Here is a 24,092-nt window from a genome sequence, read left to right as displayed (position 1 = left end):
GGATCTAACCATTTCTGTTCCTGCATTGGTGAACTAGTGCAATAAATTAGAGTGAGACAAGTATATTTTTTCTAGCTTACTGTATTAGTTTACCAGTACGGGAACAGAAAACAAACTTATTATTGCCTGTGTCCAGCAGAAGTTAGCGCTTGCTAAGCGCTTTGCGTTCATTGGATTATACTTTCAGATCTGTGCTGAAATAGAGCTATTCTTCTAGATCTATCCAATCAGCATAAAGCGCTTATTAAGCGCTAACTTCTGCAGAACACAGCCACTGGCCGCGTTCAGCAGACACAACTGTTGAGTGAGCGCTCAATGATTTCTTAACATGATTGGCTGGATCTAAAAGTATTAGCCAATCATACTGAGCGCTCACTCAACAGTTGTGTCTGCTGAACGCGGCCATTGGCTCTCGCACTTAACCGGAAATGAACGTATTTTTAAATAACTCCTATTTGCAATCGTTTGTATTTCGTATAAAGACGTTTGAAGTGCAATTGAAAAGGTTTACGAGTCATTCGTTTATTGGTAATTAATTAATTATTTTGTTATCTGGCATTAAGCCGGAATCAGTGAACTCTATACATACTGGAATGAGTGATCTATTGTTCTGGCTGTTGCCGAGAGAGAGGTGCGTTTGGGTGAATCCTTGTCTCCTTCTAGTACTACCTGATTGGATAGTCGCATATAAATGACGAGAAGAAGGGAGTCATTTATATGCGATTATCCAATCAGGTAGTACTAGAAGGAGACAAGGATTCACCCAACGCACCTCTCTCTCGGCAACAGCCAGAACTATAGATCACTCATTCCAGTATGTATAGAGTTCACTGGCCGGAATAGATAAATTAAACAAAGTTTTTATAGAAAATCGCGTATATTTTATATGAAGAGTTATGAAGTGCGATTAAAAAGATTTATGAGTAAGTCAGATAGTTTTAATTAAATGTTCATTGACTCGGAAGTTAGCCGTAATTTAATTAATAGCGTTTTCGATTTGCTGACTCGGGGTCGGGTCGAGTCAGAAAATCGAAAACGCTATAAGCCAGCGGCACAATGTTTTCTTGCACCTTTGCTAGTTGGTGAGAGCATAGACTTCTATAGACGGAATGTTAACTACGACTCTGGGCAAGAGGGGTTCTGATATTCGGGGCGCGGAGGCACTCATCTGACATCGACTCTTTCCGGTGAGATTCGGTAATATTCGGTTCACATTTCCAATCCCCATCCAGGATCATCCCCACTCCAAGTTGGAGGGGATGATTCGTTCGGCCACGCGCGCGCGCTCGCTCGCACACAAACAACGCGCCGTATATACGTGTGCACACGTATTGGAAATGTGAACCGAATATTACCGAATCTCACCGGAAAGAGTCGAAGTCAGACGAGTGATCCCCTTACCGCGATTATCAGTTACCCCTCGTAAAAGGTTCCGTCTATAGAAGTCTATGGGTGAGAGCTGGTGAGAGCCAACTTTTTCCCGTCGCGCTCGTCCGGTCCGGTTACTTCTTTCCCCTCTGCGCGATCAACGCGCATGCGTCTCGGCGCGACCGCGGACACGGCGACGGTCGCCCGAGTCGCCGCTCTAGGTTCTACGTTCTGACACGCGCGCGCGCGTGGCTCGCGAGCATACTCTATGCTCGCGAGACTTTCGTGTCGTGCGCGGTGCGAGGTGGTGGGCAGTATCCGCGACGTTGCGAGACAGATCTCTCGGAGTCGACCGGTCGGCAGCCGATCGCAGATGATTCGCCGGAGGTAGTTGGTGGCGTGCGCGAGCACCCGCCGTCAGCAGGGTTAAGCGCAGCGCGGGCGGATCGGCCGACGTCGCGATCTCTCGTCGGGACGCGAGAAGTAGGCGAAAAATACAGAAAGGAGAGCGAGCGCGAGTGCGTGCATCTGTGTGCCTGCGTGCGTTTGTGTGCGTGTGCGTGCGTGCGTGTGCGTGTGTGTGGGTGCATTGAAGCGACGTGAACCTTGCCCCTATCGCGCGAACCTGTGCCACCGGAGGTGGCGATCTCGGCGGTGGCGAGTTTCGGCGGTGGTGCAAAATATCCTCGCGGTGGCGCGCACCGCGCGCAGGGATCCCATCGCCGTCGCCGTCGTCCACGGGGCTCGCGCGGAGGCGTTTTCATGGCGCGAGGCGACGCAACGGGTACCGCGCGCGCAGCACCGAGACACGGGACGACGGCACGAGCGACGTGAGAGGATCGCGCGCTAGGGAGCACGGCGCCCGGGGTCGCCACAGGAGCATCGGCCGAGGGAAAAACACAGCGGCGGCGGCGGCGGCGGTAGCAGCGGCAGCGGCGGCGGCGGCGCGTACACACACACGTATATACACACCCACACACGCAGCCGAGTGCGTCACCGCCCATATGTGATGTGTCCCGCGCGTGCGAGCGAATGAGTAATCATGTATTGCCAGGACAAGGGTTCGACCGCCTCCAAGAGCAAAGAGGGTAAGTCGGCCGCCGAGCGCGGACGCGCTTTTCACGCGCATCCTTTCTCCCCGTTCGCGCTGACGTCCCCGGCTCGACGTTTCTTATCGGCTCTCGGGGACCGCTTTTGTGTGCGTGCGAACAAGGTGAGGAAGATAAAGATAGAGAGAGAGAAAGAGCGAGTGTGTGCGTGCGTATGTGTGCTGTGCGACAGAGAGAGAGAGAGAGAGAGAGAGGTAAAGGGAGTTCCGTTCCAGGATCGTTCGCGTAGAGATGGGAGAAGGACGGAGCGGAGTGACAGAAAAAAGAAGGGGGCGCGTGGGAAGGGGGAGAAAGAAAATGAAAATAATTTTCTCTCTCTCTCTCTTGCGCGCGCGCGCGCGCGTATCGCTTCCCGACGGCAGAAGAGGGACGGAGCTCTGCAGTGTGCAGCTCGGGCGAGAGAAACTGCACTGGTTTTCCCCCCTCGCTCGACTTATCACCCTCGATCGCGGGACTCGCGTCTCTCCAGCGAGGAGCAGCGGCTCAACGTGGCTCGCGCGCGCGCGCGCGCGAGCGCGCGACGAGCACAATGCGATCTCTTGTGCAGCGCGAGGAGACCCGCGCGCTCTCCTCCGCTCCGACACCTCCGACGTCTCGGCGCCCGAGATTTGTTATCCGACGCGTGAAACTAATGTATATTAGTTCGTTGAACCGCTCCGCGCTGTAACTACCTGTACGCGGAACATATGCGCGCGCGCGCGCGCGTGTGTATGTATGCGTGCGAGCGCGCAGAAGTCGCGCTCGCGTGTGCGTGCACGTACGTGTGACTGAATGGCGTGTCATGTGCCGTATACATACGGCGGTTCCCGAGTTTCTGCCCGCGACGGCGAGTGTCGCGCGGCGGCGGTTGGTCCCGGGCCGAATTGACAACCGGAAGGTTGCCCGCCCTCGTCCTCGCGGCGATCCCGCCGCCTTCCGTATTACGAGCGGATGAATCATCCCGCGCTCGGAGCGAATTGCATCACTGTGACCCGCGACAGAACCGCCTACGTTCGCGTCATTACGCCTCGTAACGGGAGCGAGACGCGGGTCTCGGCCAGCTCGCGACGAGGAGGAATCCTCCTCCTCCTCCTCCTCCCCCTGCCCCCCCCCCGCGTGATCGCATCGGCGCGTATTATCCGCCGCGGGAGAGAAATTGGCGGAACCCTTTCCCGTTGTTCCGCTTCTCGTTTGCGTCGCACAATGCAATCGCACGCGCGCGCTCTCTCGCAGCGTGCGACTCCACGCGCCAAGTCGCTCGCGTTGTCATTTGAGAGGAATGCGACGCACGTATACGCCTCTATCATCATTATTAAGGAGCATAACGCGGCGCGTGATGTCACCGTAATGATCTGTTATATCTGAATTACTCTGATGTTCTTGGCCTTCTGTTGTATGATGTCATGCTCGTCTCGACTTGCGCGCGGTGCGTGTGCGTGTCAAATGGTTGTTTAAATGTTGCGCTTGTTACGCAGGGCCTGTGACAATGCGGGAGAAGAAGGGCGGCGCTCTCAGCAGAGTGCAGAAACTAAAGAAACGCCTCAGTCACAGCTTTGGACGGCTTTGTAAGTACCTTTTCCTTTTTCCATATATGGACGATTACTTTCGCGTTGATAAAAATTCAGCCGAGGGTATCGGCGATGATTAAGCTTGATTATCTCTCGACGCCTTTTTTTTAAATATTAACGTCAATATTTGTTCTTCGTGGACCGTGATTAAGGTGTTTTGTAGGTCCGATTATCGATGTCGCGGATGTTGAAAAGATTTGTATCGACGTGTAAAATGGTTTGACACAATTGAGCGAGTCGTGAACTGTTAACTGGATGTTTGCCAACTGGATATAATTGTTGTAAATAGCGTACGTCGTTCAAGTGCTCCTTATTTTCTTACAGCTATATCAAAAGAAGAGGCTGACGATGTAGCAACCAGAGGTCAATTGCCATATAATGGTTATTCTGAGGAGTTCCTAGACCGCTTGGAGCCGAATGGCAACATACCTGCGGACAAAGATCGTCGTTATGGTGAGCTTCGTCTGAAAACATTATAAATAGACGCTCGTAAGTTCAATAACGTTTTCTAGACAGTATAATTTTTTTCTTTTTTAGGTAAGAAGCAAATACAAAAAATTTAGCTCGTATCTTTTGAAACAGTATAAATGCGCTTGATGTCGGACACACATTTTCTAAAGCCATTTTGTCAGCTGATACCAGAGCTTGGTATCTGTCTGTCGTCAGAGGTGCAGATACGAGATAAATCTTCAGTTTATTCTGCGAAGAGATACGTTGCATCTCTCGAATGCCTTTTAAATGTAGATGTAAGACGCGCTCGTCGTTATTCCGAAGAAAGATACAGATACTGGCTTATCTACCATCATATAGTATCTGTATCTTGCACCGGAAAAATAACTAAATACTATCTATCTACTATCGCAAAGTATCTGTGTCTGTATCTTTTTCCGGAAGAGATACCGATATCGACGCCAAATATTGATCCAGAGTATCTGTATCTATATTTATATTGGTGTCTTCTGAAAAAAAAGATACCAAGCTCTGACTAATACTATGATTGATGATAGTATAATAAACGTACAATCCATCTGGTGCAGGCAAATTTTATTAAGTTATTTGTTAGCTAATTCTCACATGCATATAATAATACGCTCATTCGCGATACATTCTGCTACTAAAAACACTAGAAAGATATCTCCATTTGTTAAATAATTAATATGTATCGAATATCGTTTAATTTCACAAAAACATTTTCATTTTTGTGCATATTAATTATGCATCGGTTGACATCATGCGTATATGTATATGCGAGAATAGCTAACACGCGATTGTTTAACTCTTTGAGGCACAAAATCTCACAGCAAAGAATGCCAAGTTGCGCGGAAGGTTTATTTTTATAAAATGTGACAGAATGGTTTCATTTGAATTGTTTGGAATTACACAAAATTACACAAATTTGAAGGTGATATTAACAATGCACTGAAAAAGCGGGACATTGTACCGCTATGCTTCAAAGTGTTAAATGCACAAAGCGGCACCAAACCGCGTTATACATTACATACAACTTATACAAATCTGCGACTTGATGCATTTCTGTTGCTGTCATTTTAAGAATGTTTTCTGAAATTGGACTGTCATAGAATGGACAGGTGTGGGCGATCACGAGAGAGTGCATCGGCAGCTTTCGGTTTCTAGCGATTCAAAGCTTCTTGATGAAGATATACGGGAGGAAGCTAGGGTAATTCTGCGGCCCCGACGTCCACCGCGGCCGAAATCTGAGGTTTTCCTTGGTCCGGACCCACCTAGAAGAACTAAAAGATTCTCCGCTTTTGGGGTAACAATATTATATTACACACGTACTCGCTCGCATTCACTTTGCAGCGAACGATATACATTAATCTGTATTTGTCTCAACAGGGAGATTCGCCGTTCGGTAAATCCGAAGCTTATATAAAACTGGAGCAGTTGGGAGAGGGATCATATGCCACAGTGTTCAAAGGCTACAGCCATCTCACTAATCAAGTGGTGGCTCTTAAAGAAATTAGACTGCAAGAGGAGGAAGGAGCTCCGTTTACTGCCATTCGCGAGGCAAGTCTCCTCAAAGAGTTAAAGCATAGCAATATCGTGACTTTACACGATATCATTCATACCCGCGAGACGCTCACCTTCGTGTTTGAATACGTTCACACCGATCTATCGCAATATATGGAGAGGTATGGAAGCGGGAACGGAGGATTGGATCCGCGTAATGTTAAATTGTTTCTTTTTCAACTATTGAGAGGGCTGGCGTACTGTCACCGCAGGTAATTACAAATTATATCGTACATAACGTCCGTGTTCTCGTCCTGATGCGCGTTGATTAATTTCTGTTACTGCATCACTTCAGGAGGGTACTGCACAGGGATGTAAAGCCACAGAATTTATTAATCAGCGAAATAGGAGAACTTAAATTGGCAGACTTTGGGCTAGCAAGGGCCAAATCCGTGCCATCGCATACATACTCACACGAAGTCGTGACCTTATGGTATAGACCGCCCGACGTTCTTTTAGGTTCCACAGAGTACTCCACCTCGCTCGACATGTGGGGAGTAGGTTGCATATTTGTGGAAATGTTAACTGGCGAACCGACATTCCCAGGTGTACGCTGTACGTACGACCAACTCGATAAGATATTTAAAGTGTTGGGCACGCCTACCGAGGAGACTTGGCCAGGTGTCACGCACCTGCCCGGGTACAAGGCGCATAGACTGATATTTTATCCACCGCGGAAACTGGGACTCTCGTTTCCCCGGCTTTACGATATCGCCGAGGGCGACAGTATGGCGTCGTCGCTCCTGCAACTGAATCCCGATCAGCGGATAGGAGCGGAGGAAGCGTTACGACATCCCTATTTCGCCTCTCTTCCTAGGAAACTATATGAATTACCTGATGGTAAGAGTTTCGTTCATCTACAAAGCCCGGCGCAAAACCATTGCGCGAGCATCGTCCTCAAGTATACATACATGTTTCACGTTACAATCTGTTGATTCTGTTGCAGAAGTGTCGATATTCAGCGTAGAAGGTTGTCACTTGTATACAAACTCGAGGCACGGGTGCGCGGACTCGCGTCACACGACTCTTAAGACTTGAGGTTAAAGCAAACGTTAAAAAGAGTAAATTATAAGTAAATTCGCAATTTACACATTGAGTGAAACATTCATCCTCATGAGATTCATACGCGTGGATGCACGCGCGCGCGCGCGTGCACACACACACACATACACACACGCAACACAAAACAAAACAAATGTATACACGACAGATTTACACACATATACACACAATAGATACACATATAGACACCCACACGGATACATAGGCGCACATGCACTACTCCCAGATGCGTTGTTCGCTCTCTCTCAGGGCTGCTCCATGATTTCCGCCACTGTTCTTTTTACACACTCGCAATAATAATATTCTTTTTCTCCTTCTTTTCGAGAATATACGTATCGAGTAAATTAATTATTAACGAAGATAAATCGTAATTCTGGTCAAGGAAACAAGAAAGTAAAGCTTACGGCTACAAGTAAAAAAAAAAGATTATAAGAACTTGCGCACGCTCGATTTAGGAAGCAAAAGCACGCACGACCCATCCTCGCACTTCGTCCAAATACTAGATTTAGATCGATACCAATCAAAAAGAAAAAAAAAGGATACCATACCGCCGCCCTGCGTCTCCCCCGATCCCAGCCCAAGCCAAGTAGGGCGGACGGTCGCTGGTTAGCAAAACTATTACGAAGTAATTATTACTTATCTTAGAAAAATTGTGGAAGACCTGTAGCACTTTATATAAACGAACTTTACTGCTGTTTCGAACACGATGTTGGTCGCTAGGACAGTTGAGAATATTGATAGATAAAAAAATAGGGAACCGTTGTTCGAGTTAAATTTATTGTTAGACGTGATGATAGCGTGTAAGGTATTAGAAGTTTAGGGGAGAAAAAAATAACAGCGCGTCAGTATTAGTCAAGTGCCATAGTAGCCAACATCGCGAGATGCAGCGAGAGAAAACTAACTGAACGCTCATCGTTAATAACGTTAATACCCGATTGTAGTGATCTAGACGTAAGTGATTAGCATTAGATCGTATTTAATATCAATCGAAGTTTATCGACAATGTCGCAACATAGCGTAAAATGATAGCAAATCGAGACCGAGAAGGAGAGAAAGAGAGAGAGAGGAAGGGAGAAACGTGGTAGCGATTTTAGACTTGTCGAAATTTTATTTGTCCAATTTGCTTTTAATTACTATTGACATTAGCCAAATATGGTGCTCGAGCTGTAAACTGTGACATATACGATCGATCTCGTACTCGTGATATAATTATTTAACGAGTATCCGTTCGATTTTCTAAAAACTACCGGATAAAATAGCGTTGGCAATAGTAGAAGTAGGGAAATGTAAAGAAGAAAGATACAAACGGCGTTACAGTTCTTCCAAATTTTGTCTAAGCTACAATTGAACGATTATTGCGGTAATATTACTCCTTTTCGTAGGTTACATTTATACCGATTTTTCAGCACACTTATTAAAAAAAGAAAAATATATCAACGAGGTGAAAGTAAATGAAAGGAGGAGGAGTTTCGAAGAGATTTGAAAGACGCTATTGCTATTTACTACCGATTATTGCGTTTATTTCGGTAGATTGTATATAGAATTACCAGATTCGTATTATCGACGACGCTGAGATAGCTGAGTCGAGATAATAAATGTGACTTTGTAATAAATTCAAATGTATGGTACTCTGGACCCTGTTCATCCTTAACCCGGCAGTGGTACCACAGGGCTAGGCGAAATATCCGGCGAAAGAAAAATTGCGCTCCAAGTGCAATCCAAAATTAACATTTTCGACACAAGCTTGCAATCGCTCTATGAGAGTATACACGTTTAAATTACTCTCCGCACTGAAACGCCAAATGCTGTAAAGAAAAAAAAAAGTTATATTTCGTCTACATAAAATACAGTTATAAAGATTTATTTTTACATCTTGCGAAAAAGTGTCGGTCTTACGTGAAAATGTCGGTAAGCCATGATAAATCCTGCAACGAAGATGCAAATTGGGATTTCGAAATGTTACATTTCCTTTTTGTACTCGCGTGGCACGGAACGCGTGTAAGAAACATTTTCTCTCATTGAATGAGAATTTTCATTTATTTAATTTCTCTATCGTCATAGATCGTTTCCTTTACTGTAAATAGGTTGCAGTTCCAATATATTTCTTATTATCTTGACGTTACTACTGTTATTATTCGTATCACTTTTTTTTTGTCAAAGTTAAATATACGTAATGTTAAATTAAGCTTGTTTAGACGTTTAAGATTCTCCGTTTCTTATCCTGCCATTTTCGTGAAAAACGGGCATTTATAGAATGGGTTAAGTAGGTTGATACCGTCATGTTGATAAGTGTAATTTCCTATGTTTACGGAATTTTAAGAGATATTCCGGTAGATTGGTTTTTAGGAAGCGGTGCTAATACTTTTTTACTCTAGTGTGAAATTTGTAACTTATCCCATCCTATGGATGGTAACTTCGAATTTTGTTTCTAGAAGGAAATATTCAAACGTTGATTGTAAATATTAACGTGTAAACATGAATTCGTTTACATCGATCTCAATAAATGTAAAAATAGAGAAAGAAGAAAGTTAAAGTGTCAGTGAGTCTTTTTTTTATACGTAGAAAAATTGGTCTCTTATTCATATTACATAAATTCCAGGCGTACATATCAAAATGTCTTTTCAACTAGATTTTTGTTTCCTAATCCTATTTAAGTATATTTATTGTTTTATTTATTAAATACGTGAAAAATGTACACGATATTTTTCAAGAACAATTAGGTTTCAAATACAAATATAGGTATACAACTAGATTGATTTTAAAAATCAAGAGGAATAATGCGAAAAACGTAAATATAAAGATGGACTTTTATTATAAATTTTGCGTATATAAGAATATTTGTGTGTGTGCGTGTGTGTGTGCGCGTATATTCATTCACCCGCTCGTGTATGTGTTTTACATTCTGATATTTTGAGGTAAAGTTTGCTTAATTCCACACTTGGATGCATTTATCAGTCTCTTCTTAAAAGTTAGTTTTTCTTAGTTTTTAATTAATATTTTTAAACAATAGGTATATATAAATCTTCAAAAGTGACAGTTATCTGCAAGCAAATTATAAAAATTTTATATGGGTCTCTAGAAACTCCGTCGTATCGATAAATTCTACCACTGCCGAGTTAAACGTCTACCATACATACACGTTCCGTTTAATTTTCTAAAGATATACAAAAACTTTTGTAGCTTCAATATGTACTTACGTTGTTTAAGTATCCGATTTTGTACGCGTACAAAATCCCCCGGTCTTCAAACATGTACATTTTATTTGTAAATTTTTTTTATATAAGAAATCGCGAATATCGAGACCGCAGCGGAATTGCGCGTCGAGAAAGATTTAAAAATGAAGAGGGAAGAGGAAGGAATTACGTTTTCGCGCATAGATTTTGCGTTCGAAAGTGGACATTTTCTTGAACACCTCGCGTCGTTAGGAACATGTGGTATTTACATATGTCTGACGATTAGACCGATTGATGATTCCGATTTTACTCGGAAGCGTCAAGTTGAACGTATTGTGCCTGTGCTACAAATATTTGAAATAATAAAGATACAACTCTCGCTACATATATATGCGTAGGTATATTATATCGCTTACGAATCTGCTGTTTTATGTTTCAGGTTTACGTGCAAGCAAATTTAAGAGTAATTTATATTTTCGAGATGGAATTGGCTTGAAAGCTCGAAGTAGCCATCTGTCGAGAGCAGATTCTGTATTCGCTGGAAATATTTATTGACGTGTACCAGCAAAAACGTAATAGGATCTAGGAGAATATAATGGTCTGTACAGAATATAATGGTAGATTGCCAGCAGACACCGAGTAGAATCTGTAGAATACTCCATTTAAATAGTTGCGACAGATTCTTCTCGGCTTCCGCTGGCATTCTGCTGATAAAACACGAGATTAAAACAATCGACGTCAATATTCTGTTCGAATCTGCTAGCAAATTGGTGTAACGTTTTGCTTACCGAGAGTATTTTTATATATATTTTTCTCTTCTGCAAGACTTAGCTTAAGGGACAAAATACCTTAGAGCATTTGATAGCATTCTCGTTGCATAAATTGTTGCATATGCAAAATGATGTCTCTATGAGTTTCGTGAATTAGAATCATGTCGATATTGAGAGTCGTTTCTTCGCCAGGGATTAATTGAAATAAAACGCAATAGGTAAAATTTTTTATTCGATGTATCTGGCAATACTTTATCAAAGGAATCGCACAACGTTTCGATCGAGAATTTTGGTCCTTTTCAAGTGAAAATCGTCTTAGTCCCGGTTGCACCAACGTCACGTAATTTTAACTATAGCTTAATTCACTCTTTGTCTCTGTTTCCTTGAAAAAGAGACAAAGAGTGAATTAAGTTAAAGTTAAGCGACGTTGGTGCAACCAGGCATTAGAGTCCTGTCAGTTTTATTCTCGCTTCTATATATCATTCTGTACGATTGTTCTTATTATGTAAGAAAGTTGCTCTTATTAAGGGGATGCTGGAATGGTTTGATTTACCGACAGAGTCGCCTCCAGCATTCCTTTGCGTGCTTTTATTGCAGAAATGAAATACATATGTATATGAATGCGTCGTGGTTTTTTTTTCGTACAAAGTACAGGACAAAAAGATCTCGTCAGAAAACGCTCCACAATTTGAAGAGACCACAACGAAGTAAATTACTTTAGAAAGTCCGAATGCATTCTTGCACTCAAGTATTGGGATTGAATGGAGGTATATTAAGGAAAAGGTGTAAAGTTGCCTGAATCTTAAGTCATCTTTGTGAAATAACAATCCATCAATTATTAACAGAATTATGACTGAAGCAAAACGAGTAGCGTTAAAAATTAAGTATCGAAATTCGAACGAAATGCTGCTCGAATCGTCTCGTTTTAGCTACAAAACAATTTTATTTTTATTGAGGATACACGCTTTTGAATAGCCAATCAAAATCCTTCATTTTCACCCCGAGGATGCAAATGAACGACTCTGATGTTCGGCTAAAGGCTCGGTTTCACCAAACGTCGCTTAACTTTAGTCTCGGTGTAATTCACGTTTGTCTCTTTCTAAAGTAACAGTTGGAAAGAGACGAGGAACGAATTAAGCTAAGCCTAAAGTTAAACGACGTTGGTGAAACCGGGCCTAATGCTCAAATTCCGGAAACTAGAAAACGATAAAACGCTAAACCGAGTTAAACCGAGATCAAAAGTTAATCTGCGGAAATTCCATTGGTGCAAATGGACACAAAGGCGAGGATTCTCTTAGATAAGATAGCGAAAGATAGGGAGTTGCCCCTAAACGTCTGGTCAACAGTTAACCGACGTTTGTGTAACCGGCCCTTGGCTCCTTCGCGCGTCGCCCAAGAGTTGCGCTCTCGGCCTAACGCCGCGGTGATTGGTCGGACTTGGACGCCGCGAGGACGGCGCCCCGACGGGGGTTTCGCGAACGCGGGCCAGCGACGCGCAAGTCGCGCACAACGCCTCGTTTATCGCGGCGTGCGGGAAGGAGGATCAGTTTAGCCATGGGCGCCGCGGTGCATCGCGAGCCGATCTCGTGTGCCTTCTCCGTACCTGCCAGCGACGCGTTCTGCGCGTACGCGTGATCGCGCGCGCGACGGAACATGTCCAGAGACGGTCTTCACGCGCCGTGTTCAATTAGCGTCACTTGATACCGATCGGCGGGCGAGCTCGCGACGGGGCGATTCGAGGGGCGAACGGGCGCGACGGTGAGTTGCCCTCTCGCAGGTGAGTACCTTTTCTTCTTTCCCTTCTCCTCGCCTCCGCACCCACCGCCGCGATACCGTTGCGACGATCGCCGTAGATTCTGGAGAAGTCTCCGCGGCACGATTGGGCCCGCAGATTATCGGGGAGCATTGATACTATCGGCTATTCTTTTCACGACGAAATGCGTGTGTGCGCGGGCGCGCTCGCGCGCGCTTGCATGACGGGAACTTATTTTTGTGTGTGAATGCGTGCGCGTGCGATACATGCGAGAACACGAAGATTGTAAATTGTTAAGTCAATTCCGTATCGCGGTCATTTCTGCCGATGTGGGCTGGGTTTAATCTCCGTCCATCTTGCTTTTTAACTTTTTGAACTGAAAAAGGATGCGCACGAGACCGGGATCAAAATTGACCCGCGTCTGGTGGAAATGGACACGACAGCCACATTTCTCCGGCGTGAATTGGCTTCGGTGTCAGATTAACTTTTTTTTCTAATTTTTGTAATTAGAAAAGGATGAGTAAACCGAGATCAAGATTGATCGGCGTCGATGGGAAATGGAACACCGATAAACCGTCTGCCAACGTGAATCAGCTTTAATCTTGGATCCACTTACCGTAAATGTTTTTCCGATGCCAAGGGCCTGTACGGGAATTCTGTAACTTGCTATCGAGGTTTTTCAATAACGTTAACTGGGAACAACCAATGAAAATCTGCGTGTCTTTTTCGAAGATCGTCCTCGCCATTGGCTGTCGCTAGTTAACGATACCGAAAAGCGTCGATTGCAAGTTACAGAATACCCGTACTGAGCAGAACGGCTGTCTTGTACTCTTAAGACATAAGACAGTTATTGTGCGTTACCTCAAGACAAAGGCTTAAAACATCAAGCATTGTCTTAAGCCCGTATCAGACTACGGATTGGGATTAGATTGAAATTTAACCAATCACAGTAAAGTTTACTAATCTCAAGTTCAGTAACTTTTATTCTGATTGGTCAAATTTCAATCTAATCCCAATCTCAATCCGTAGTCTGATACGGGCTTTAAGAGCATAAGACAGCCATTCTGCTCAGGCCCTAAAGCTCGCGAAAGAGAATTGATCCGCGTTGGTAGAAATGGACACAATATTTCCACAAAAGCACGCATGTTTAAAAGATATCTTTAAGTCGTCTTTTAGATATACATATCTAAAGGCCCAAACACAATGCCAGGCAACAGGAGCGGGGAATAGAATTTCTGGCGCGTTGGATTGGTTGGAAGAAAATTTCCGACGAATCCAACGCGTCAAAAATTCTATTCCCTATTGCCTGTTGCCCGGCATTGTGTGATAGGCTTAGTCCCAGTCTACAATAGAGATTTAAGCCCTAAGCCTTAAGAAATTGACTAATCACAGTCGCGTATTCTGCTCACACTTGACCGTGATTGGCCAATTTCTTAAAGCTTAGGGCTTAAATCATCTATTGTAGACTGGGACTTAAGGCCCGGTCTACAATGAGTCGTTAGTCGTTAGTCAGAAGTCGCAACTAGATGTTGATCCTTTTCCTTTCTGGGTGGAAGAAAAAGGACCGACATTTAGTTCCGACTTCTGACTAACGACTAACAACTCATTGTAGACCGGGCCTAAAAGACGACTTAAAGACGCCCTAAAGATTGTCTTTTAGACGTGCGTGCTGTTACGGGTCAGCTCCGGTCTCGGTTTAACTTTTTTTTTTAATTTTTGTAACTAGAAAAGAATGAAAAATAACAATTTCTGTCAATGCGAGTCGGCTGTAATCTTGAGGCTTGTTTTCTATTGCTGCACTGGTGAACTAGTGCAGTAAGCTAGAATGAGAAAAAATATACTTGTCCTACTCTAACTTATTGCACTAGTTCACCAGTGTAGCAACAGAAAACAAGCCTATGGATCGATTTACTGTGTACCTTTCTCTGATTCTCAAAGCTCACAAAAGGGACAAGGTAGATCGAGCCGAGATCAAGATTGAGCCTGCGATGGTAGAAACAGATAAAGTATCCACATTCCCATCAACGTGAAACAGCTTTGATCTCGATTTACCTTTTTCCTAAGGCCCGGTCGACAATGAGTTGTTAGCCGTTTTCATAGACATATAAAAGATAGACTGCTTATGAGGCAGTGGAACCCTAGGTGGGGGCATCCTCCTGAGGGAAAAGGACAACATGAATTTATTTGGGTATCTGTCTTCCTCTAGTGGACGTGATCTGAAGGCAATCACGTGATCACGTACACTAGAAGAAGATAGATACCCAAATAAATTGGTGTTGTCCTTTTCCCTCAGGAGGACATCCCCCACTACCTCATAAGCAGTCTATCTTTTATATGTCTATGGCCGTTTTTGGGTGAGCTCCCTCACTTTCCACATTTTCATCTCGCGTGACTTTGTTCGTCCAATTACGGTTGTGTCGAGTGAAACTGCGAGATCACTAGGCACTTCCGGGATATTAATCTCATATTTTCACACTTTCACGCTGAAAGAGGTAAGGTTAAGGCGGAGACCGAGACAAATTTACGTCTCGTTCTCTCGATTTTAACTTTTCATATCAAACAATAGGTTATGTTGTTAAAATATTTTATTTTTAGTCACTCGCCTACAAATACTTCTAAATTCATTTTCTGGCGCTGAAAGTGGACTTGAGGCATCTCGTAGTCTCCTACGGATCCTCAACATTGTATTTTCCCGACGGCGCATCATAAACACTGTTAATAACATCTCCATTTGTTTTAAATAACATCACTATTTCACCTCAAAATTTCATGTCGAACCCGCTCGCGCGAGCAATCTCGTATTTTCACGAGGCGAGATCAACCGCAATTGGGTGAGTTAAGGCTGTTTTATGCAAGACCGTAAACGTATGCCGGAATCGGTAAAAATTAACCAATTACAGTCAACTATTCTCTTCACTTTTAACGGTGATTGGACAATTTTTACCGATTCCGGCATAAGCTAACAGTTGCGGTCTTGCACAAACCAACCTTTATACTCACTTTCGTCATTTTCACCCAATCTGAGAACCGCGATCGGCCCCCCCCCCCGAAGTCGGAACTGTGTATCGATCCTTTGTCTTTTTGGGCGAAAAAGAAAGGACCGACGTGCATTTCCGACCGACGACTCATTACCGAGACCGGGCTTGATAGTTGAAACTGGAAGGAAGCGAAAGAAAGCAAGAAAGCAACTGATCGAAGCTAATCCGCGTCGGCACAAATTCAACCGGGCGTTCGCGTCGGTAACGTCGGGCGCTCCTTCGCTACCCTCGAGCTCCGCTTGATACACTTTGTACTCGCGAAACTTTTCATACCCAGGTCCAGCTGTCTTTCGATCTCACGATCCGCGCCCCGAAACGTCCTAGACTCGCGGCGCGTGATTCTCTCTTTCTCTCTCTCTCTCTCTTTTTTTCCACGCGCGATGAATCACGTACCTTCCTCGCCGTTCCGCCGTGATTCACGTTCGTTTCTCTTTCTTCCTCCCTCCCGGCCTCCCTCCCGTTACCGGACTTGGGCAAATGGATATAAGGAAAATTGTCTCGACGCGTGACGACTCGGGACACGCACGTGTCCGCTGGCGCGCGATCCCGTCGTCCTCGATCGTCCTAGAGCGAGCGAGTCTTCCGCGCGCACCGCACAGTCGTCCGAAGTTCGCGCGCACGCGACAAACAAGCAAGGAGCACGGGGGAAAAGAAGGCGCGGCAAGATCCACCGGGCTTCACGCGGCAGCGGCCCACGTTAATTGACAAATCCTCGGTGTCTCCCGAACATCGTCCCGGATCCCGGCAAGTTTCCGCGTGTCCGACGTTACCGACTCGTTCGCGTCCGAGCCAGCTCGGTACATCGCGATCGTCAACGGGAAAGATACATCTCTCGTCCTGTCTCTCTCTCTCGCGTCGTTTGCAATGCAATGCGACGAGGTTGTCCAATGTCGCGCGGTCTCCTTGCGTCTGCAGGCTCAAAGGGTTATAAAAATAAACGTGTATTATTAGAAACTTCTTGCGGAGAGATTATATTCCTGAGGCGACGCACACGCGGCACCGTTTCACCATCCGATCTCTCTTGATCACTGTCTTCTCTCTTTTTTTTCAGGTCTGCGCAGATATCATGGGTCGTTACACGGGGAAGAAATGCCGTCTTCTGACAATGTTATGGCTGACAGCTTTATTTTTCTTAGTCGAAATCGTGGTTGGCTACGTCACCAACTCGATGGCTTTAATAGCTGATAGTTTTCACATGTTATCGGACGTGGCCGCTCTGGTGGTGGCGTTTCTCTCGGTGAAGGTAAGCTTCGTTAGGGTCTGAACAGAACGGCTGTCCTGCACTCTTAAGACACGAGACAGTTATCGTGCGTTACCTCGAGACAAAGGCTTGAGACGTAAAGGCTGGTCTACAATACGTGGAGTAAACTGGAGTAAGGAAATAAATCCAGTTTACTTCTTACTCCTACTTCAGCTCTTAGGCTTACTCTTATGCGTGGTCTACAATACGTGGAGTAAGCGTGGAGTAAGGAGTAAGGGAGGCCCTAACTTCTAGCTTTTGGTGTAAGGAAGCTGAAATACGGGCATAATTTTTAAAATATTTGTAACACTGATTGATGGCATTTTGATTCACCGAGAGTAAGCCTAAGAGCTGAAGCAGGAGTAAGAAATAAAATGGATTTATTTCCTTACTCCTACTCCTTACTCCAGCTTACTCCACGTATTGTAGACCAGCCTTTACTCCATGCTTATTCCACGTATTGTAGACCAGCGCTGAAACATTGTCTTAAGGCTGTCTTAAGAGTATAAGACAGCCATTCTGCTCAGGCCCTTAGTCCAAGGCGTCGGAGTACTCTTTTGGGAATTAATGGGATAGAGAAGGAGGAAGGACACTCCGACGCCTCAGGTTTGCAATGCCGAACGCAGCGAAATTTCACCTCCGTTAACATTGCCGACATTGCTCACGAGCGCCTTCACCTTGCAGATGTCGCCGAAGAAATGGTCGAAAAACACTTTCGGCTGGGCAAGGGCCGAGGTGTTGGGAGCCTTGGTGAACGCCGTGTTCCTGGTCGCTTTATGCTTTAGTATTACCGTGGAGGCATGCAAGAGATTCATCGAGGTAGAGGAGATACACGAGGCCAAACTGCTCGTTGCGGTTGGAGCGCTCGGCCTGCTGGTGAATGTGATAGGCTTATGTTTGTTCCATGGTGAGTATCGCGGGTCGTCGCGTCGTGCCGAGTCAAGTTTTGCGTACTCTCGCTCGACGTTTCGGTGGAGACCGCAAATTATTCGAGGTGCACAAATGCGACATCTCGGCGCAGACGTTAATTGTTTTAAAGGGCTTTCACAAACTGTCCCATTTAGAAGAGTAAAAAGGAAACCTTAGGCAGCAAATATTCGTACACCAAACACGCATTCGGAGGAAAATACGGAATACAGAAATTTCTGCTGTCTCTTGTCGTTAGATAATATTTAAAGTAAAGTACTTTATTGTTATTTTATGTCTTATTACCTTCCGTGGTCGAATCACATGATAACTTGATATCTTAATTATAATAATGAATAAGTGGTATATCCAATGTTTCCATAAAACGCCCTTTGTTCAACATCGTCGCGATCTTATCTTATTATTGGTGCTCAAGAGATTTTGTCTTGGGTCAAGATAAAGAGAAATTGATTATTAAATGTATATCTGGTTAGTAAACGTATTAACACAGCGGGATCTGAAATAAAAGACTTCTGTAAATACAAGAGAAATAAAATTCCAATTGTAGAATCGCTACGATAGATTTATATCTTGAGATTGCGAAGAGAAAAATTATCCGAGCTACAATGTAAATGTTAAAAATTCTCTGGTGGGACGTGGTGTCAGCAATACTCGTTTCATTATCTTATTGATACTGCACTCATCGTAACCGAATATTTAGGGATTACTCGAGCAAATAAGTTATATACCGATAATATTAAGGAAGGAAATTTAATTATTTTATTGCCTCTCGTGAACTGATTAATCTTGCATTCTAATCTCCAATGAGTTTCTTAATTGCGACAGTTGTAACAAGAAGTGGCTAATATTTCTTCCTTTCATTTAATCGATTTCACATCGTGTATCTTATATAAAAGATAAAATTAATCTACTTTATCGTCACAAACGGCAAATACTTACAAGTACAATTGTTGTAGAGCATGGAAGCGCCCATGGTCATTCGCATGGTATATCTCGGAGTCATAATAGATTGAGCACCCTCGTAGGCACAGACGACAATGAGAACGACGAAGCTTACAGACCTTCGACGCCCCAGGTAAAACGAGCGCATGGCCATTCGCACGACGCAAGCCAGATGAACATGCGAGGGGTATTTCTTCATGTACTTTCTGACGCGTTGGGCTCCGTCATCGTAATTGTGTCTGCCCTAATCGTGTGGCTGACGAAGTGGAAGTATAGGTGATTGTTTCTACATTCCCCTACGTACTTCACATAGATATTTTATATAGATTTGTATGTGAACAATTGGACATGTGATTTTTAATTTATTTATATAGATTTATATACGAAGAGTGTAACTAAAATTTTGTTTGTCCCTTCTTTTTTGTTTTACATAGATTCTACATCGATCCTGCGCTGTCGCTTTTATTAGTCGTTCTTATCCTGCGTTCGGTGTGGCCGTTACTTCAGGAATCAGCTTTAATTCTATTGCAGACTGTGCCAACACACATTCAGGTATTGTTTTGCCAGTTTAATTTAGCATAGCAAGGAGTTTACGGAAATACATGGAAATATGCATATGATTTGCAAATTTATTCGTACAGGTCGATGCTATACAACAACGTTTGTTGGAGAACGTAGACGGTGTGTTAGCGGTACACGAGTTCCACGTGTGGCAATTGGCGGGCGATCGTATTATAGCTAGTGCGCACATAAGATGTAGAAATCTTTCGGAATATATGAAAATTGCCGAACAAGTTAAGGAATTTTTCCATAACGAGGGTATACACTCGACGACTATTCAGCCAGAATTTATCGATGTAAGAGCAAAGATACAATATTATTAAAAGTCCGTATGCGTAACAGAATTGAGATGTAAAAACATCATAACGGAAAAGTTCGTGCAAAGAAATCAAAGTAAAAGCGCATGCAATTTCCGAGCAAGTTTTTTTTTTAATATATTTAAAACTGCCCGATCAGGAGTCACGGTTAAGAAGTCTGTGAGTCACGCGTACGTTTAACATTAATACACGATCTTGTGTCCAGCGTTAATGATGCATAAAGTGAACGTTCGCTCAACTACCCGTGACTCACTAACGATGCTTCGATCAGCTTGCGATTGTCGCATATACTTTTGTGTTGCTAGATATCTCTCTCTTTAATACGTTACAAAATACATTACTGAATATTTGTAATGTACTAAAAAGAACTTTCTCTTGTTCTAGTATCATTCTAATAGCGAAATTAAAGAGACTCCCACGGAAGATTGCGTGTTGGATTGCCCAAAGACTGATAAGCCGTGCAATCATGCAACGTGCTGTGGTCCTTCCAAACAAGTAAGTGCCGCATTATAGAATCATTATACATTTCATGTTCTTGTATCATTTATCATACAGATGACACATACATATATTCTTCGATTTCGTAGTATAGCATGGAAAGAGATACATATTCTCCACCAGAGTTCCCTAAATCACAAAACTCTGGACGATACTTAGAAGAAATAAAATCGGAATCAAATACGACTGTAGATTGCCATAGTTTGCCTACTACGTCTGGAAATCTAAATTCTGTTGCACCACATTCGTTTGAAAGTACAGTTATTGTTTACGAAGTAAAAATTACGCGATACAGTTTTAATTGACTTAAACTATTTGAAGAGTTAACCAGCTCTTTTACAATTAAATAATTTATGCTGATTCAAAATCAGGTTACAAGTCAGACTGATATAATCACTTATGCGGAATCATAATTGTACGTAACTTTTTATATATATATATATATATATACATATATATAATTGTTTGACTAACAAGGGAGAGAATTGTTACACGTATTTAACACATGTTGTGACAAGTATTGCCTGTATCATAAAATTTTATTATTTTTTACATTTTGTTTTATCCATCTGACCTTACTGATAAGACCTGCAAATAAAGTGTGTAGACAATAACTTATGTAATACAGGGTCGTGAGACTCCGTCACCTGGAGAAACTCCGTACATGTGCAGACAGCGTAATAGCTTGGCGCGTTCGACCGGCTCTATAGGAGGAACAGAGCAACAAGAAGTGAACGAAATGGAACGCGGACACTTGTTGTCACTGCCCGCTTCGCATCCAACATCGTTCCACTCCGTCCAAGTTCCCCACCCTCACGTTAATGCACCAACTGTCTGAGCTCTCATCGCATTATCAAATATCTACCTCCATAGTAAAATACGCGAGATGCGTCACGATTTATTGTACAAATACAATAAATGTGTATCTACATAGAATTCATTAATACCACACAGTTGATGGCAGTGGTTAGACAATTGCATATATTAATTGATCATTTAATACATTCATGATGTTGTAGGAATTAAAATTATTATTAATCAATATTAATGACAATTCTAATTCCTAAATATTAATGAACTCTCTTCCTTTCTGAAATAGTTTGGCAATTAAATTGTCATTTTCTTATCTTTGCCATCAATTTACTTATAATAAATAATTAAGATATTTGATAATTAAAACCCAAAGGCATATTAATACCAAATATATTACGTTACATAATGCTCTATACGCTCTATATGCTCTGATATAAATAATAAAATATTGAATTTTTACTATAAATTTCTTAGAAAATATTTCAAAATTAGAAGACTTTGCGCTCGTTTAATGCATAATTTACCGCATAAAACGTATAATCTAAGTTAGTTTTTAAATCTCACTTGTATATTGACGGTTTTATTAAAAACCCACTTTGCGAAGTTCTTTATTTATACGTATTGTATAATTTTTAATATGTTGATTATATGTAATTTTGTAAGATAGGATGCAAATCTTGTAAGTAAGAGTATCAAGTCTCTTTGTTATATCTATATTCTTTCCTTCATATAACTCTTAAGTCTGTATATTTTTTATGTATTTCTTAAAGATTTAGGCAATTACAAGAGACAACTACAATGATGTGTGTTTTTAATTAATTTCCATATTTCAGATATAATATTTACAGAATACCTACTCCTGCAAGGTTTTTTTTTACAGCTACTCTTTCTATAATCTTGGAAAACTTTTGGCTTAGAATTGTAATACTACAAGTACATGCGCGTATTAATTCTTTCAAACGATGTATTGATATACATACAATATATTAATAATGTATCGCAAAATATTTTACAAGATTTAGCTTAATGAACATAATTTTTGTGTTTAATTTGTACGCTGTATATTTTCAACAGCTATGTCATTTGTTGCATTATCCAGGAAAGGAAGTTGTAAACATTGGTGTACACACCGGGTACGCCTGCACCTGCGCAGCCTATACCCCATGTCACCAGTCCAACAACTTGGTAGGGTCCGTTGTTTGTTGAACACACCAGCGGTGAGCCTCCGTCGCCCTTTAAAGGAAATTCATAACTATATTAGATTTAATTAATACGCGTTAAATCAATAATCAAGATACAGCTATATAACATTCGTACTTGACAAGAAGCATTGTATATTATGAAACATTCTCTTACGGTGCATGCATCCTTGCCAGGTTCCCCTCCCGCGCACATGAAACTGCCGTCCAAAACGAAGAGGCCACCGAGTCTTGTCCTTCGAAGGGCCGTTTGGCAATCCGCTTGACTCAGTATAGGCACGTCTACCTCCTTCAGGATATTTTGATACATCCCGTTATTTCCAAAGGCATCCTTTCCCCAGCCCGACACCCAACATCTGCAAGATATCGATATTCTATATAATCACGATTATCAAGCATGATTACAAAATTATAATATATTTGAGATACATTTCGCTTAACAAAACATTTGATACAGAAATTATTTGCGGTACACGATGGAAAGTACACAGTTGATTGTACATTTTGTCGATAGATTGAAGAGAATCACATCGACTTTGAATACCGAATATATTATTAATTATACCTCGTTCCTGTGGCAGCGGCTGAAGATGGCAGACACGCCGTGTTGATGTTAGGACTAGTTGCGACGGGAGCAGCGGAGCTCAGTTTAAGCACCGCTATATCGTTCTGGAGGTTTTGCGAATTGTACTGAGGATGCAGGGTGACTCTTGAGACAGAGATCTCTACGTACGGATTAGGTTCAGTAGTAGCTTGAGCGTCCCACTCGCCTAATCGCGCTTTGATCCCGCCGTTCCTGCAACGCATTTTTAATGAATATAACGAAGAATAAGATATTAAAGTCTACACGTGACATTAATGCCAGGCCTCAGGAACTTTTCGAAAATTGATAATAAGATCGAAGTCACAAGAGGCACGTCCTTCTGAAAATTTGCGCCCATGATCGATGCTTACACATAATTTGCTACTTTGTGAGCGACGGTGAGGACGTGTGTTGTACTGATAAGCACTCCTCCCCCGACGTAAACGTTGCCGTTGGTCAAAATAGCCACCATCCAGGGATACGCACCGTAAGCGGCTTGTCCCACCGGATGCGCGGAGGGTGGGATTTTTCGAACACCGCAATTAGGATTGTTCGTACCCCCGCCGCCGGATGTACAACAGTACACGTATCCAGGAGGGCAGGTTGTACCCTAAAAGAGTAAAACTGCTGGTTGGTCTAGTCCCAGATAGCACAGGACGTCCTCAGGATCATCCTGAATATGTTCCGGGATGTCCTGGGATCTTTTCAGGACATAGTTGTATTACTGTAAATATTTTATATAAATATTTTATGTATAAAACTTACTTCAGAAATAATTCTAGAATGTTAAATACTGTTGTAAATAAAAATCTTCCATAAGCGTCCACATAGCATATAAGAAAATGTTTGTATTACATTATAATCTAACGGTTTATCTGTTCTTTCTTTGCAAGATCTGATTTTAAAATTATGAAGGATAAAAGCATCAGTAAGATGTTTTCATATTTTTGTAAGTTTTATAAACAAAACTCAAAATAATATATAATCGAACATAAATGTTATTGGACGTAAGGATTCCTTGATTACTCTCATACAGAATAGTTTTATAAGTACTTATATTAATGTACTCATTGGTACAATAATATAAGTACAATAATATTATACAGGGTATACTAAAACCACCAGATGTCCTTCTCAAATAGCACAAGGACGTCGTCAGGA

The 24,092-nt window shown here is 42.7% G+C and overlaps 3 protein-coding genes across 12 annotated transcripts in view; 2 read left to right on the top strand and 1 right to left on the bottom strand.

Moving 5' to 3' along the window:
- Nucleotides 1-1,615: 1,615 nt before the first annotated feature.
- Nucleotides 1,616-10,677, top strand: LOC105559289 (cyclin-dependent kinase 14). 6 transcript variants are annotated; one of them, XM_012007469.1, is made up of 7 exons: nt 1,616-1,851; nt 3,932-4,021; nt 4,349-4,477; nt 5,605-5,798; nt 5,882-6,267; nt 6,351-6,895; nt 7,002-10,677. In XM_012007469.1, exons 2-7 carry the CDS (start codon nt 3,943-3,945, stop codon nt 7,091-7,093), a joined length of 1,425 nt encoding a protein of 474 aa, XP_011862859.1. In that variant the 5' UTR covers nt 1,616-1,851; nt 3,932-3,942; the 3' UTR covers nt 7,094-10,677. The 6 variants fall into 6 exon arrangements, with proteins under 6 accessions (XP_011862859.1, XP_011862855.1, XP_011862860.1 ...); XM_012007465.1 differs by lacking the exon at nt 1,616-1,851 and adding an exon at nt 2,184-2,456; XM_012007470.1 differs by lacking the exon at nt 1,616-1,851 and adding an exon at nt 2,563-2,581.
- Nucleotides 10,678-12,755: 2,078 nt separating this feature from the next.
- Nucleotides 12,756-21,948, top strand: LOC105559288 (zinc transporter 1). Of its 4 annotated transcripts, none has more exons than XM_012007463.1 (8): nt 12,756-12,837; nt 16,903-17,094; nt 17,776-17,998; nt 18,975-19,236; nt 19,395-19,512; nt 19,602-19,817; nt 20,223-20,333; nt 20,426-20,958. In XM_012007463.1, exons 2-8 carry the CDS (start codon nt 16,918-16,920, stop codon nt 20,639-20,641), a joined length of 1,323 nt encoding a protein of 440 aa, XP_011862853.1. In that variant the 5' UTR covers nt 12,756-12,837; nt 16,903-16,917; the 3' UTR covers nt 20,642-20,958. The 4 variants fall into 4 exon arrangements, with proteins under 4 accessions (XP_011862853.1, XP_011862854.1, XP_011862851.1 ...); XM_012007464.1 differs by lacking the exon at nt 12,756-12,837 and adding an exon at nt 16,358-16,595; XM_012007461.1 differs by lacking the exon at nt 12,756-12,837 and adding an exon at nt 16,691-16,775.
- A 151-nt stretch (nt 21,949-22,099) lies between these two features.
- LOC105559287 (trypsin-3) overlaps nt 22,100-24,092 on the bottom strand; it is a 4,045-nt gene continuing 2,052 nt past the window's right edge. For both annotated transcript variants that reach the window (XM_012007460.1, XM_012007459.1), the window contains exons 4-7: nt 23,303-23,541; nt 22,914-23,144; nt 22,506-22,704; nt 22,100-22,382 (exon numbers count right to left, since the gene is read on the bottom strand). In XM_012007460.1, coding sequence (XP_011862850.1) covers nt 22,224-22,382; nt 22,506-22,704; nt 22,914-23,144; nt 23,303-23,541 — 828 coding nt within the window. In that variant the 3' untranslated portion in view covers nt 22,100-22,223. The remainder of the gene's footprint in view (nt 22,383-22,505; nt 22,705-22,913; nt 23,145-23,302; nt 23,542-24,092) is intronic.

The sequence above is a fragment of the Vollenhovia emeryi genome, unplaced genomic scaffold (assembly GCF_000949405.1).
Source record: "Vollenhovia emeryi isolate VEMERY1.0 unplaced genomic scaffold, V.emery_V1.0 DF939282.1, whole genome shotgun sequence".
In the NCBI taxonomy this organism is placed as follows: Eukaryota; Metazoa; Arthropoda; class Insecta; order Hymenoptera; family Formicidae; genus Vollenhovia; species Vollenhovia emeryi.
This window is presented reverse-complemented; position numbering and strand designations above follow the sequence as displayed.

Bases quoted from the DNA above. Each gene is read 5' to 3' on its own strand.
- LOC105559289 (XM_012007465.1), top strand. From the start codon at position 2,411: ATGTATTGCCAGGACAAGGGTTCGACCGCCTCCAAGAGCAAAGAGG. The intron at 4,022-4,348 runs GTAAGTACCTTT...ATTTTCTTACAG, and splicing joins TCACAGCTTTGGACGGCTTT to CTATATCAAAAGAAGAGGCT. The intron at 5,799-5,881 runs GTAACAATATTA...TTGTCTCAACAG, and splicing joins AAAGATTCTCCGCTTTTGGG to GGAGATTCGCCGTTCGGTAA.
- LOC105559288 (XM_012007461.1), top strand. From the start codon at position 16,716: ATGCAATGCGACGAGGTTGTCCAATGTCGCGCGGTCTCCTTGCGTCTG. The intron at 19,237-19,394 runs GTGATTGTTTCT...TGTTTTACATAG, and splicing joins CTGACGAAGTGGAAGTATAG to ATTCTACATCGATCCTGCGC. The intron at 20,334-20,425 runs GTAAGTGCCGCA...TCGATTTCGTAG, and splicing joins GCTGTGGTCCTTCCAAACAA to TATAGCATGGAAAGAGATAC.